This window comes from Anopheles arabiensis, chromosome 3 (genome assembly GCF_016920715.1).
Source record: "Anopheles arabiensis isolate DONGOLA chromosome 3, AaraD3, whole genome shotgun sequence".
Taxonomy (NCBI): Eukaryota; Metazoa; Arthropoda; class Insecta; order Diptera; family Culicidae; genus Anopheles; species Anopheles arabiensis.
This window is the reverse complement of record NC_053518.1, coordinates 85566928-85583056: the sequence shown is the minus strand read 5'-3', so window position 1 is coordinate 85583056 and position 16129 is coordinate 85566928. Positions and strand designations below refer to the sequence as shown.

General features: G+C 43.3%; 1 protein-coding gene across 5 annotated transcripts in view; it reads right to left on the bottom strand.

The window, feature by feature from the left end:
* Positions 1 to 242: 242 nt before the first annotated feature.
* LOC120900201 (neurotrimin-like) overlaps positions 243 to 16129 on the bottom strand; it is a 98652-nt gene continuing 82765 nt past the window's right edge. For 4 of the 5 annotated variants that reach the window (XM_040306890.1, XM_040306891.1, XM_040306892.1 and 1 more), the window contains exons 4-12: positions 11389 to 11628; positions 7147 to 7345; positions 6924 to 7062; positions 6680 to 6845; positions 6240 to 6311; positions 5421 to 5671; positions 5184 to 5345; positions 3967 to 4034; positions 243 to 3803 (exon numbers count right to left, since the gene is read on the bottom strand). In XM_040306890.1, the coding sequence (XP_040162824.1) occupies positions 3563 to 3803; positions 3967 to 4034; positions 5184 to 5345; positions 5421 to 5671; positions 6240 to 6311; positions 6680 to 6845; positions 6924 to 7062; positions 7147 to 7345; positions 11389 to 11628 (1538 nt within the window). In that variant the 3' untranslated portion in view covers positions 243 to 3562. The remainder of the gene's footprint in view (positions 3804 to 3966; positions 4035 to 5183; positions 5346 to 5420; positions 5672 to 6239; positions 6312 to 6679; positions 6846 to 6923; positions 7063 to 7146; positions 7346 to 11388; positions 11629 to 16129) is intronic. The other variant, XM_040306895.1, reaches the window with a different exon arrangement.

Below are 16129 nucleotides of genomic sequence, written 5' to 3'. Positions count from 1 at the left end.
TCCGACGATTCCAGACGATTCCGGACGATTCCGGGCGGTTCCGGTATGTCGGATTGAACCTACCATTCGGAACTGGGTCCGAAATTTGTTGGAATCGTCCGGACCCAGTTCCGCTTTTTTGTGCGTTTTGCCCAACTCTAGTTGGAACCTGTTTTCATGTCAAGTTTGTGTGTGTGAAAGGTAATAAAAAAAACATGTAAAAACATATACATTTTTCGGAGAAGCTACAAGAAGCCGATGTGTTACGTTTTGGATTTATAATTTTCATTTATTTTTCCATTCCTTTCTCTTGGTTTGTCACCTCTTTGCCTGAAGATGGATTGCTCTTGTTCTAACGATGCTCTTTTTCCTGCTTTTGCGTAAAATTCGTGCTTCAACTGCTACCGTTGCACCTCCGTTTATTTTGCGTTTTATTTTCGTTAATTTTGCACATATCTAGTTAATGTTCACCAATTCTATTCAACATTCATTAATGATACCGAACATAGCTCATATTTTAGATTAGTAGTTGTGTGTAAGTGTTGATTTTGATTTTTTTTTTTCTCTTCCAATCAAAAGGTTGTGTTGTTTTGTATGTTTTTCATATTTATTTATACCTTCCTTCCTTGCTCTGTGGTTCTTTCTTGCTGTTTTATCGCTTTTACTGTTTACCTACCGATCAATATGTCTCTAGCAAATACTTCTGCATTTAAATAGTTTTTTTAATGTACCGATTGGAGGGTTTTTTGTTAAACCCTTTTCATACGCACCTATAGCACAATTTGTTTTGCGATGCACCGTTCTGTTACACGCGCTGCACACAGTAAAAACATGATTACATTGGTTAACATTTAGATGGCGAATCGGTTGTGCCCGTAGACAAAAACGATAAGAAAAAAAAACAATACATTTCAAACAAACAATACGAACATTTCTGCTCTGGCTGTTAGGATAAAGGCTCTGGGTGTTGTTGTTGTTTTTTTGTTTGGTTTCTAAAGAGGATGGCTACGTTTGCTTGCCCCTTACGACACAAAAGGTATATGATTTGCTACATGTATGTTTTTGTATCTTCATATTTGCAAGTTTTGTTAAACCCTTTTTTGACGAATAATACGGTTTTAGTAATTTTCTATAAGCATATAATGCATTTTAAATTTTATCCATTGTTTTATCTTGTGTTTATTGCATTTGGTACATGAACTTGATGTCTGTGTATGTGTGTGGGATAAAAATTGTGTAAATGTTTGTCTCTCTATAGCACCGTACTTCGGAGCAGCTGTTTGTGTTTGTTGTTTTATTAAAAAAATTAAAAAAAAAACAACGGAACGGATTCTTATCATTCTAAGCCTAGAACGCAGAAAGTACGGCAACCCGTCTGCTTTAACACGCACTTTTTTCTGTTTGGTTTGGTTTTTTTTCTGTGTGCCAAAACTGTGATCCGCATTCGCCCCTTTCTCTTCGCTAGTTTCTCTTTTCTAGTTTCTCTTTGTTGCACCTTTTGTGTGCAGTTTTCCTCTATAGTACAACCGTCTCTCTCTCTCTCTCTTTCTCCCTTCACTACTACGCAAATTTGACTTGATCCTTTGTCCTCAAAATACTATACGATAGCTTAGAGCACTACGTTAAAGGTTAACTAAGTTTAACTTAAGTGTTTAGCAGGTTTGTAGGATTGTTGAAAGAGAGTAAAGAGAAAAGGGGAAACAACAGAACAATAAAATAGAAATAGATAATGAAGTAGCAAGGTAGCTTAAAGACAAAACAATAACGGATGTAAAGAAGGGAACATTAATGAAGGTTCATCTTAAAACGATTACACTACCAACTAACGCACACTGGGGAGGGTGTTTTGGCGAGTTTAAAAGAGAAATAACGTTTCGCCAATTTGCGGATTCTTTACGGTCTACATTTACATTTGGAAGGATGGAAGGGACCAACTATGTATGTGTGTGTGTAGAGAAGGATGTGTAGTGTGCTAAACCTATGTAAAAAAATGGTATCAAGCCATAATATATATGTAATGGATTTTAAGGAATACGACACCCGACTTTGTATGTTTGGTCTGTTGCAGTAATGATTTTCTGTTCTGGTTCTGTACAATCTCTGTTCAATTTAATACGTTTTCTTAAGGTTCTCATTTTCACTTGCATTCATTTTCGTTGTTTTGTGTTTAATTTTGGCTAGTTGCAATGTGTGCTATTAAGTTTTCAGAAGTGGCTTTTGCGTTTACTTGTTCGGGTTTCTCCTCTTTTATGTTGTTTTACATTACACATCGAGCGGTTTTCATCCAAAGGCAATTTTGGTTACAATTTTGTTTAAAGTTTTGATCTAGTTATAGATTGATTTCTCATTTTTCATTTGCTGTTTGCTGTCTATAACAATTAAAAACTCCTTTTTGTTTTGTTTCGCATGTTTATACTGCCCCCTTTGTTGTGACTTTTACTTGCAAAATAACCTAGGGAACAGTCTCGGGGTTTAAGGAATTTTCTTCTAAAAGACAAAACTTTTCAAAGGCAAAGTAAGGTAGAATGCAATTAAAAAAAAACCATTTCGTTTCTCTTTCAAACGAAATCATTGGAACATGAAAAGGGAACCCGCCACTGGACGCGTTTAATTTTTATGTTTAATGTTGGGCACGAGTGAACAGTGACGCCAGTAGCAGTCATGTTTATCGTTTTTCTCTCGCTGCCTCTCTCTCTCTATCGATGGCCCAGCTATATGCCACGTATACGTGCGCATCCTTATCACCAATGGCATGACCTGCTTGCTTTGCTACTTTGTGAACGATTTCAGCGAATGGTGGTGGTGGTGGTGGTGGGGATTTGTTAAGGGTCTGTGCTATGAAGATTCTTCTTTTGGTTAAACTACTGTAATCCTCGCGCTTTCTCACATTGCCTACCGTAATAACTATATCGCTTTGATTTTGCATCTCTACATACGTTGTTTCATGTTCACCAGTCGTATCTGTGATTGCATGCGTGCGTGTATACTGCGACCCAGACCGGGTGATGACCACATCACATTGGGGAATTGATGATGTGTTTTACTGTCTTTGCGAATGAGGGAAGCTTTGCGTTCACACACACACACACTAACACACGCTCTACCTTTGGGCCATCCCTTTATGCTGTGCAATTTGAGTTGGACGTATCTTGGGTCTCGGTTAACGGCTAACTCGTATCACTCACTTTCACTCACCGGCTATCTGCGAATATGTAGCAAAATCGGGGAAATTTCCCGCACACCCACCAGCTTTGCCGACGCTGGTTTTGGGGCGCGGCCATGAAGGATTAGTCCCTGTTTGCCACTACCTTTATAAATCATGATGAAGTATCCCTCCCCTCTCCCCTTTCCCCACAAATCCAACAAACCTCCAGCAACTGAACTGAAATCGGTTGCCAAAGCTCTCATGACTCTGACTGCTGAAACTTTAACTCCGTGTGATCCGTGTTGGCCGTGCGGATTGGTTCGGTTTTCACTTATTTATGCTACCTTTTAAAAGCGTATGTGCGTGTGTGTGTGTGTTTGTGTCCTTTCCAATCGCTCGCTTTCCCACACACGCTCGCTCTCACCGCCATGCAGCACATTAATACGCTAGCGTTTTAACGAAGGGAAGCGCCAGCAGCAGTAGTAGCGCCAGCCCGCCCACCGACAGTGTCCGGTGCGCTCCGCTCGAACCACCGATCGAAGCCACCTGAATGTTGTCCATCGCGTCACGGATCTGGAACTGGTGCGGCAGACTTTCGGCACTGGACCAACCCTCGGTGTTGCGTGCCCGGGCCGTCACGAACCATTCGCCCTCCGGAAGTCGGATCGATTTGCGAATCCTAGATGATAATGGGGCGAGAGAGACGGTCGGAAATGCAGTGGAAGCGAAACCAATTCGTTCGTAAGCAAAAGGGTTAGAGAAAGCATTATGTCACCCTTTTTTCTCTATTTTGTCTTAAAAAAATGACCCAGAAATGCCGGGTTTCCAGGTGGGATACTTACGTCCAGGTGTAGCCGTCCGGGTTTTGGTCGTGGCTGGAGATTTCGGCCGTCACCGGTATGTATTTGGTCTGTGTTGGAGGCAAGGTTGGGGAGGAGGGGTGTTGTAAGAAAAGAAGAAGAAAAAACGGCAAATGAGGTGAGCGTAGGTTGAAAGGTTCAAAGAAAGATCGGTAGGGTCAATGTGTTGGGTTTAAATAATTGGTGAAACTGCTCTTATAAAGGGTTAATGTAACGAAGGTTGAGATTTGCCTGCAATTGGCGTGACCTTCCGATTTGTGTTCGACAGTTGAGATTAGGTTTGTTTCAGTTCAGGCCTTGTCGATTGGATCTCATATCTTATAGAAAGGATATACATTTGAAGTAGTTAAATATTGAAATCTGTTCAGAATACGGAAGCAATCTTTTCGATTACAGAAACCTTGTTTTGTATAGCACTGCTGTTATATAGTAGATTGTGCTGCTTTTATAAAAAGCATCCTGGAAACATCATCAACTCTTTTGATTGTTCAGATTTGTTTTGCCTTCTTACGGGTACAAGCAAAACACACAAACAAACAGAATGATCTATTTTGGAGTGTAGAAACATAGCGAAGTTCCAAAAACCCAGTTTTTGATACTTCCATGAATGGATTTAAAAATTCACAATGTAGGGACGGTGCCGTGGTACAGTCGTTAACTAATACGACTTAATATTGTGCCTGTCGTGGGTTCAAGCCTAGAATGGATCGTCCCCACCTAACCAAGTTCTGACTATCCGGTTGCGTGGTTTCGAGTAAAGTCCCGAAAGCCTGTATAGACCGGCATGTCCGCGTTGGAAATTTACGTCAATTAGAAGAAGTAATAATTGTCAATGTTGTACGAAATTTGACTGCATCGCTTATTTTGAATTGCTCTTTACTTATAGAAAAATGCTCTTCATACAAATGTCAATTGTTGAAGACAAATTAGAGGGTATCCAACATAAAAAAAAATCTTGGACATAGTACTTCTACTGCTCAACAGATGGCGCAAGATTAAAAAGGCAGTTTCACTACCAGCGTATTTGTGCTACAACATAAAAACGATCAATGTGTCAGTGATAGCATGCCAATTTGTTTTTCTTGATCCTCAAAAACATAATCGATTCAAAAGAACTATTTTAATACTCAAGAGAGAAACAGGAACACGACCCACCAATGTCTAATAAACCTTCAAAGTACATCTTGCTTGGAACTTACATTCTCTCCTCGGTAAAGCACGAGCATCTCGGTGATCTGCTGAATGCTGTGAATCTTCCACCATGTGTGCAGCAAACCGTCCGAAGAGTTGGAGTGTATGAGATGTGCACCGCCCGGCGTCAGTCCCAGAATCGTTTTCGATACTGCTTCGCCTAGCTCGTTCTGTGAATTCAATTAGATAACATTAAAGCACATGAGACCACCCTGTACAGGAATCCTCAACTTTGCCACACGAACCTCAATTTTGCAGTAGTACGCCTGCAGGTCCTTCTGCTGCACGTTCTTGATGGTGAGACGGGTACGGTTGTGGTGATTGTGATGATCGTTCGTGATGATGGTCTGGGCGGGTACCGACTGAACGATCTCATCATTTCGAATCCACTGGATTTTGCGTGGCTCCGGATTGCTGTCGTACAGGCAGACCATTTCCACGTTCTCGCCGATCGCCGTGTTGATGTAGCTGGAATGCTTGTGAATGATTGGGCTACCTGCAATGGAGAGAGCCGGCACGGGAGATTGTTACTGAGACGCCGCAGTTTTGGTAATGGTGGATCTACGCAAGGGATCTAGAGAGGCTATTCGAGGGACTTGAAAATCATAATGCAGGCAGAAGGATACCACTCTCAAACATGCTTCAGGGTGTTGTGGTCGTTCCACGGTAAAAATGCGCAAATGAAGTTAGTGGTGATACCATGCTGGATCATTTTGGAGTTGGATGATGCTACAAAACAGGAGGCAGTGTGACACTAAGGCATAATCCGTTTTCTGGGCTATGTTTCGCCAAAAATTAAAATCACTCTCAATGTGCTATGTGTTGTACAATGCTGTCTACAATACTAAAACAATGCGGTACTAGACGTCAAACTGTGCGATACTGTGGTCGTGCTCGTGCGCTATGTACAGCAGGTGTTAGGAGAGCCTACGGTGGAATCTACTACGCTCTCGCTGTCTGACATGTGTGTGCGGCAGTGCGGCAAAGCTGCAGTCAAAAGTCAAAAACGAAATACAAAAAAGAACAACACTACGAATGTGGTATTATGTTCCACTAATGATGACCTTTCTCCAGCGGCGGTGCAGTTACATTAGCGTCATCCATGTAATCATCCTCCAGCTCTTCCGATGAATCATCTGCGACGGGTTTTGTATTGTTTGTTATGGTAGTGACGTGTGTTAACGTAATGCGCAATGAACGAAGTGTGGATGCCCACGGTGACGGAGTGAGGCAGACAAGAGTGTGTCGGAATGATGTCGAATGAAGTCGCATGATGGCATGAACAGATTCAAAACAATTAGCATTATGTTAAGATGTGGGTGTGTGAATCATGAGGTTAAAAGTAAAGAAGATGATAAGGATTTAGAAGAAATTTGCTTCAAAAAAAAAAAAAAAAAAACTCCCCCATACGTCAATTCCCAGCAAAATTTTTGTGATAAAAAGAAAGTCTCCCACTTCTGCTGAAGCCCTGTACTGACTCACTTGTGAATCCTCCCCTCCTTACCTTTTACAACGACAGTCACCGTCTGGCTGATCGGGTTGCCTATACCATTCTGGGCCATACACTCGTAGTCTCCGGCGTGTTGCGATTTCACCTCGTGGATTTCCAAAAACTCCTTGCGCAGCTTGATACCGAGCTGGCGGCTGTTTTCCTCATCCAAATGGCGTCCCTATCGAAGAGCAAACACACAGTCGAGTACACAGTTAATGATCCGTTGACCTGTGCCGTTGAATTCTTAGTAACCTACTCGATAAGCCCAGGTGATGAGGGGAGTCGGATGTCCTCCTGCCGAGCATAGCAGCACTACCTTGCGATCGCGCTGATGCATCTCAATCGTATCGTTGATGGTTTTGCTACCGTGCATGATGTGGACATCGCGTGGTGGCCTGAAGGATGGAAGGGATGGAATGAGAGATATGTTTACCCTGGCAGGAGCATATGTGAGATTCATGCGCCTTTAAGGTACTCACGTCAACAGCTGTAGTTCAATTTTAACCGTCATATTGTTGGGCAGTAGCTGGCAGGAGTAAACACCCTCGTCCGTGAGCTGCACGTTGTCGATAACTAGCGAAAAGTCGGGGCCACGCTCATACCGCGTGTCCGGTATCAGACGGATCAGCTGCTGAAAGATGGGCTTGTTGTTGTAGTACCATATGATGATGTTGTTAGCTGGAAAATTGATGAGATGGAAGTAATTAGAAGCAGCACTTACGTTACCTTACACCTTGTCTTGTTCAGCATTCCTTTGAAGTTGGGTTTGAAACCGTTCATTCTGCTTAATAACCAAGCCCACCAACAACTCCCCTAACAAACATAATAACTTGCCATGCCATGACCTTGCATTCTCTATAGCTGGCAAAATATGTTCGCCGACGTAAGCATTCCTGAGAATCGGCTTGGAATGCCGAACCGTTTTGCACGCCAAATGCATTCGCGACTCGTGCACCGTTCCCGAGTGGCACAGGAATGGCACAGAAAGCGTAAATAAAATGCACCTGCACATGCAAATAAAATAAAAGAAATACACATAAAAACACACACACACATATACACGAAGCAGTTGGCATTAGAAGCCACTTGGCGTGCAGTTTTATCGATTCCAGGCACTAATGAATTGCAGGTAAAGTAAGCGAGTGAGGAGCCGCCGCTGCCGCACGCCGTTCAACCCGGCCAGCAAACACACCCAGCTAAGGTGAATTTATCGCACCCGGGGAGATGCAATGGAGCAATTAAATTATTCATCTAAGCTACGAGTTCTGCCAGTGGCAGACCGTGCCGTTGAATTCTCGGTGGCCCCCAATGCCCAAACGCCAACCACTCACGCGAGGTAACGTCTAGTGCGTGCGGTGGTGGTGGAGGCTGCTGTCATGCAAATGCAAAACCAGACCCGTAGCTGGTAGTTAGAAGCATTCGGTACTCAAAGAGTCTAGAGACTTTCCGGCTCTGATCGATCTGTTGGGGTGCACGAGAGAGGGCATGCCAGAAAGCACTGGTGCACAGTCAGCTGTTTGATCGGGGAAGTGTGGTTGTGTATGCAGCGAAAAGTAAACTATATAGGAAAGGCTTGGAGAATGTTTTTTTTCCTCTCAGTCACTGCTGAATCGTGAGTCTAGTGGAATTATGCTAACGCGGATCATAAAGCAGGTGACGGGGTAGCCTTGAATTTTAACGAATCCATTTGCGATAGCTGACAAGATTCGTCGACTGTTTAAAAGTAATGTATGGATATCGTTGGAAAATAATTAAATCAATTAAACAGTCGCTTGCGAATGAGATTGATTATCCTCTCGAGTGGCTTCGAAGGTATGGGAAGCAGTGATTAATGTAGCTTTAGTAAGATCTTTTTAATACAACATTTTATACCTGTTATTATGGCCTCTAATGAATGGCCGTATTTTGCATATTTAGGTTGATAATTTTGATATCAGATTAGCTTATTATACGGCTCCTTTACTGACTTAATTTGTTTCATTTACTTTTAATGTTTTTCTTTTTTCCTTTAGCTTTAAGGACATTTATGCTCATTTTTTAAATTATTTTTCTAATTAGAATTGTTACATATGTTTGCAATTATGAAAACTTCATTGTGTTTACTTGTAAGTTTATTTTGCTCTTCAATTCTTTAATTTGTTGTATAGGAATACCCTTAAAAGGCTTATTGCTGTTTGTAATAAAATGTTTTCTATGTTTTATTCGCTCCATTTCATTTTACTTTACTTGTCTAAATGTAACTTGTATTCTTACAATTTTTGCAATATTGCTTATACAGTTTACGAACATCGACAAATAATAAACGTGCCAGAATCCATTCTTTGGATTGTTTTATCTTTATTTACGTTTAATGTTTACCTTTTTTCGCTTATGATTCCTTTTTTTGCTATTTTTGTATGTATTTCAATGTTTGTGTATTTCATTATTGTATTGTAGTGTATTTTATACTTTACTTGTTCCGTTTTTATAGATTGCTTAAATTTGTTAACTTTACTACATCCTTAATTTCTTATGATTGAACCTTTTAATTTATGTTTAAAAAATGTCTGCACAGTTAGTTAAACAGAACAAACCTAAATCCTTACAATGTTTGCAATGCTACACGCACAATTTACAAACAAACCCGCAACATTAATCGTCCCAGCGACCCATTCGGGGGATTGATTTATGCTGCTCGTGGCTGTCACATCACCGTACCGTTTGCGGTAGGTCAGTGCAACCGACGCCAGTAGTAGGTGCAATACTGGACTTTGATTTGAAATTGTGTTGTCAGCTTATCTGTACAAATGTTGCAAATCGTGCATTTCCCCTTTGGGTCTCAGTTGCCTGCATTTCGAACGCTTCCACTTACAACACACCCTACAGTCACGCCCGTCCACGAAACCTTCTGTGTTCTGGAAGGCTTCATTAAACCATCAATCAATCAATCGTTTCCCGATCGTTTCCCGAAACCAAACCCAAGCCCCCGGACCGTCTGTGTACGGTGGTGACCGTGGGTGGGTTTGCTGTAAGCCTTCCGTACTGTCCCGATCGCACGGAAAACCCCCAAAGGGTACAACAATGTCCTGGCTGGCTGGTTGGCTGCCTGCCTGAAGGAGGGTGAATGAAATATTGCTTGGCTGTGGTGGGTGCTTAGGGAAGGGAAGAAAGAAATATGTTTCCTACGAAGATTTGCTCGACCATCGAATGGCAAACACTCCATCAATGGATTATCGACGATCATGTCAACGGTGGGCTCGAGCACTGACTGGACCGCCCCGAGGGTGGGCCCCTTTTTCTTTTAGTGATGCTCCCTTTCCAAAACCCTTTGTCTTTCGCGCGCTCGGTGCATGACCGTTCCGGACATTTGCATACGGGTAAGGGGGGTTTTGATCGAGATGCAGATTTGCATATGCTCATCAGCACCATCGTGTGTGTGTGTGTGTGAGTGTGCACATCACAACATCACGGCGAGCAATCACGGTGCATGCACCGTCGAAAAGTGATTCCATTTTCCCCCGTTTTACAATGTTCATGCACACGGGTCACGTTCACGGTTTGCTTCACGCGAGAACATGACAGTGGCTTGCTTTCTTACAAGGATGAGTAATACTGGGCATTGAGAGGAGCAAAAAGTAGCTACAAAAAAAAAAGGTTCGGGAATGGCCAAGAGAGATCTGAGCTTACAAAACAACAACAGAAACAGCACACGAGTGGGAGAGGGAAAATCCCCTACCGAAAAGGATTCCCCCAGGGGCGGCTGCTGAAATGATGGATCGTGAAAGCATTCCGTTAAGCTGACGTAAAAGGATCCGTACGTCGGACTTTGCCTGTACGAGTGTGTGTGAGAGTGTGTGGACATATTCCGAGAAGATAGTACTTCTTAGAAGCAGATTGGGATAGGATTTGCTATTCTCATGAAAGCTGGCAGAAACAACAGATGGAATTATTTTCGAAACAATTCATAATTTAATTTAGTTGCTTTATGCTGTCCAATTGTAGCAATTTCAGGGGTTTTGGATAAACAAATTGGAATTTAAATCATTTTCTTCTTTTTGTTGTTGGAAGATGGATGCATATGGTCACATTAGCATTTTTGTGTTTGTTTTTTGTTGAAGAAAATGTTAAGCCCGGGGGACCATTGTCCGTACTCGCTAGTGTAATTTTGTTTTTTACTAGCGCATCTGGCGGCGGCTGACCGAAGCAATTTGCCAAACAATTTGGAGCCACTTGAGAAAATATATTATTTTTCCATGTTTTTTTTTTAATTAAACTGGCCTGGAAAAGCTTTGTAATTGATAGGTGAATACGTTGTGCAACTATTTCAGCCATTTAAGCATCGAAAAATGATGAAAATAATACTTTATTTTGAGATCTGGCACGACTATTCCTTTGATGCACAAAAAAAGTTTCCACCAGCCGCCGCCAGATGCGCTAGTGGAAATCGAAATCACACTAACGAGTACGGACAATGTCTCCCGGCCTTTTATAAATACTACAAAGACCATTCAAGTCTACACGTTGTAATGGTTTGCATTACCAACGAATCGGGATAACGAACAGTTTTAATCTGTTTTTGATGTTTTGTTCCTTTTATAAAAAGCTATAAAATGCTTCAATTCCGTTGCACTTGTATTCAACGCCACCACTTTACCCTCCGTTTCCTTTAGAATTCCCTACAGCTAAATATGCAAAATAGCACACAGCAATCCCCGTTACTGCATAGCATCAGTCACACTTACTTGTCGGATTGCTGACGTCGCACTTGAGCGTAACCTGTTCGCTTTCCCGTGCCTGCTCGATGTAGTCCTTGGTGAGCAGCGTCGTCCCGAGCAGCGCATTGTCGCTGATCTCCGGTTTCTCCTGCGACGGCACGTCCTCATCATCGTCGTAATCGTCATCGTAGTCATCGGCTGGGCTTTCCACTGCTTCCTGTTTGTTGCGCTGCTCCTTCGACACGCTTATGCTCGACTGTGGAAAAGCTGTGGGTTAAAAAACACCGAAAACAAAACGATCATTAATATCATGTAAAAATTTAAAATGGAACGTAAATTGTCGCCAGGGATTTAGTGTGTTGAAAGGGAGTGTTTTTTTAATTTGAATCACAAATGCAAAGAAGCTTCTATTGCAACACAGAAGCAACTCGCTACAACGCCAAACACGATAAAATGTCGTGGTCACGATTTCGGGATGACGTTATACCTAATCGCCCAACTAACGCGAGCAGACACTTAAGATACAATGTTTTCACATACAATCTTGCCCTCAAATGTGGTGCTTCAATGTGCCGATGGTCGAGAGCATGTAAGGGCACGAGTGATGTTGATGATGATGATGCCATGCCATGCCATGGCTTTCCGTTTCAATCGCCCGAAACGGTGTTGGGTAATAAAACTATTTATGACTGCGCGCTGTGTTAAGACAACGAAACCACGCGGTGTAAGCGTCCAGCGGTCCGATTGTGATGATGCCCCCGGAATGATCATCGCAAACCGTACGCGCGGAGGTTGTCACAGCAATTGCGGCTCGATAAACACACAATTGAACGTTTATTAGTTTTATCGCATTCTTTCCGGTGCGATGTGTTGGAATTCCAGCACGATGACACGTTATTGCTGATTAAACGAACATTGTTTAGTGCCATTAGGGTGTGATGGGATTGCCTGTTTGGTAGGTGTACAATAGGAATGTAGAGTGAAAAATGCACACTTGTACCATTGGAAAAATAAAAAAGGGGTATATGCCGGGTAAAAGAAAGGATAAGCTTGCAGTAGCATATGAAAGATGCATTAATAACATGAAATATAATAAATACTCATGTTTTAAGACAATTCAATAAGGTATAGCGCAAAACTAAGGGCTCAACATCTAAAAACGAAACAAACAGAGTTGCAAAACCCTTGGAAAGCTTCCTGTCCTCTAGCGTCGAATAGCGCTATCGTAACTCATTTCATTTCCTCTATCTTCCACTAGATGGAGCTAGATAAAAATCCCAGATTCTTGCCTCAGGAATGTCTGTGTCATAAATGATGTGATTCACGCGTTGCTGTAACTGTTGATTACACGACCGCACACGGATTGCGGTAATGATGTGCTTAGCATGTAAAAGAACACATCCATTCATAAGAAAACTGCTGCCTCTGCAAAAAAAAGAAGAAGACCGTTGCAGAACGTGCGAAAGAAATGAACTGTGGCATTTCTATTTGTTCGCCATTAGTCGCAAATGACACATTCCCGAGGTCCGCTGTTTTTGCTATTGGATTCGTTCTGCTGCCATTAATGTGTTAATATTGCCGGGAGATTTTTGCCGAGAGATTGTCGCTTGCGCTTTGACTATGATGGCTAATCATCGTCGTCTTTTTTTCTCTCTCCTCATCCCTCCTACTAGCTCTAGCTCTCCATTCCGGTCGTTAGTAATCGGTTGATTAACATAACCAACGGTGCCTGCTGGTTTGTAATATGCATGAACACTTGGCGCTTAATCGTGCATGAATGCAAGCGTCACAGACACACTCGTACACTCGCTATGTCCTCTTTCCTCGTACCTCCAATGATCAAGCTGTCATGGACGTGTGCCGTTTTATGTCTCTGTGTCTCTCGATCATTTATTACCCCGAAGGGCTACACAAGTGGTTGAATAAAAAAGCTGACGAAAGGCATAGAAAGTGCAGCTTTTGTTGTGCATGCATGTGAGCAGAGTGTCCTAACGGTCGCTGATCACTAACAGATCCCTAACATGGTCGTCCCCCCTAAGCCCTTTGTGCTCTCGTTACTCCGAAACGGTTGGAAAACGAAAGTGACAAATCCGGCACAAACGTGTCATTATAAACAAAAGGTAGTCTTCACCTTCTCCTCTCGCCGTCGCTACCAAAGACACACGATGAAGCCTCGCTGACGAAGCACTCGAAACGATCATTTGTTACGATTCCTTCGATTCCAATTAGGGAATGGGAATAGAAAGAATGAAGGGGAGGATATGACAGGAGTATGACAGGAGAGCAATCGGATGGCGTAATCGCCATGACAGGTAATCCTTTTTTGGCGTACACTTTAACACGATTTATGTGCAAAGTGGGCCACAATAGCAGCGCCCGATTGGGTTAGTTTTGGGTTGGTGCCTGTTAATTGTTCCGCTTGTTAGTGTGATGTCATAGCGCGCGGACCGTTAGTTTTTGTGTGTTTTTTACGATAACATTATTAGCGTTTGTGTATTTCTCGTAGTATTGGAGGCACTTTTGCACGATTTGCATCTACTTGGATATTCCAATGCACACCCCTAAAGCACGGGTTATTAATTTCTTCCCTCCAGAATGACATAAGCGAATGATCACGGCGTGAGTAAGCACAACCCAAAAAGCGCCAGTGCCACCGCACATCTAGATTCAGGTTGCGTGAGTCATCCCGATGACTCGGCCAATTCTGACCACGGGCTGCTCCACTCACAACTGGACTGCCAAGGATGGTTCGATTTGCGCAATACATGCCCGTGCGTTCATGCGTTCCAAAGGGGCTCTTAGCAGTAGGCCATGCCGCGAGAGAGTCTATTCACACACATTTGGCAAACGATTACGGGCTGGGAATGGCTCATCACACCCGCTCAATTTATAGGCACTGCACGTACTTTAATTGTTTCTAGCACCGGCAATGGCGGTTTGTTCCCGCCACTCCTACTCCAATCGACCCAAGAATGGGAAGAAAGTGTGTTACTAATTAAAACCATGTACCAGCGCTTGTAATAAGTGTTCGCCGATGTGTTCCTTTCCTCCGCTTCTGGGCATGAAAGCGCGGGACCAATGGTAACAATGACGAATCGGGCTGTTTGTCCATTTCATGCTTCACTTCACCTCATGCAGACAGGATACACTGCGTAAAGTTGAGCCCGTGCAATGTTCCCCTGGCCCTGGGGCCCTCGATGGCGTCAGCTATCTGTACGCACACCTCTCTCTGTCTGCCCGTACGGCGACGCTGAACGGGATTCGATGAACCAAAAGTAACGCGTATGACAACCCCGAATCCCCTGTTCCGCGTCCTGCGGCGATCTTTTTGCTTCGTACGCTTCCCCGGGCCAAAACGAGGACAGCACGAGCTTTCCGAGCGACCGAATTTTGGCGCCAATCGTCGTCGTCGTCGTCGACGTGTGGTGTAAAAAAGTTTTCGGGAACGGTTTGACAAATATGAGGAAATTTATCATTTTAAGTTCCGATTCCGTTACGTCCGATATCACGTGCATCGAAGGAAGCAAGAATATAGGGGTAGAAATAAAGAGAGAGGAGATGAAACGTTCGGAAACAATAGGGAATAAGGGTCATTATTTGGACGGTTGTGCCGGAGCACCGTTTCGGTTCGGCTCTGTTGCTGAGGGTGATTTTGGCCGCTTTCTTTGTTGTTTTGTTGCTACGGGATCGTTTATGGGGCACCACTCGTTCCGTGGTTCGATACTTGATGATAAGACAACTTCCCTTTTTTCCAAACAGAGTGCTTCGGGCTCTGGGTATCGTCTGGCACACGATGATGACCGTCCGGGACCGTTGCACAGTGGGATAAAAGTTGTGCCGGGCAGGAATGAAATCTGCTCAAATTTCACCTTCAATATTGGATCACTATGGATCGAAAGAATGTCGACTTTCGTGACAATTTAGTCCCAAGATGGGGGAAGGAAAGTATTTCTCTGCCCCAAAAAAAAAAAAATAAAAAATAGGAGACACTTAAGCTTGATTGAAGTGGACACTTTCGGTGCAACTTTTGTGATCCTGATTTTTGACTTTTTCCACCAATTAAAAGCCCCCTTTGTGAGCCGGTTGCTCCGGTGATGACTAATCCCCTTAAGGGAGCGGGACAAGTTTTTCCGAACGCGCACAGCACGAATCCTTGGGCACGGGAAACGTCCTGGGGTGGGAAGGAAGAAGGAGTGCCTGTGTACTAGCGAGTACCGACCGAAATCGGCCACGTGGTTGGTGTGGTGAGGAAAAAAAGAGGAAAAACACAAGCCCCGTTCCCTGCAGGATGCGCGTACCGTCCTTCTGCCTGCACGCGCGCGTGTGTGTGTGTGACTGGCATATCAGCGCCAAATAGGCGACCTCCTGCCAGGCGACCGTGGTCTCCCTTTTTTCTAGCCTCCCATTTTTCGTCCCCGATGCTTCGAAGGACGTGAGTGTTGTTGAGCGTTGTTTTAGTGTCGCTTTTTTGTGTGTTTTTCCTGCTGCATGGATTTCATTGTCAGTTCAGTTTTGGACAGTTTTAGCTTTGAGGTTTTTTTGAAAAATTGTGTGAGCACATTGGAAAATGGTGTTGCAAAAAAAAAAGTAGCTAAAAAATCCAAACCATCCACCGTGTCCCAGTAGCGTGGCAAACCTCTTGGGTATTCACTTGACCTTTCGGCTGGGCGCGATGGAGGAGCCTGCAACGCGAGTTGGCAATAACGAACGATGAATGATGACGGCATTTTGTGTATTTTTTATCATCATCGTCCACGTCGCCGTCGTC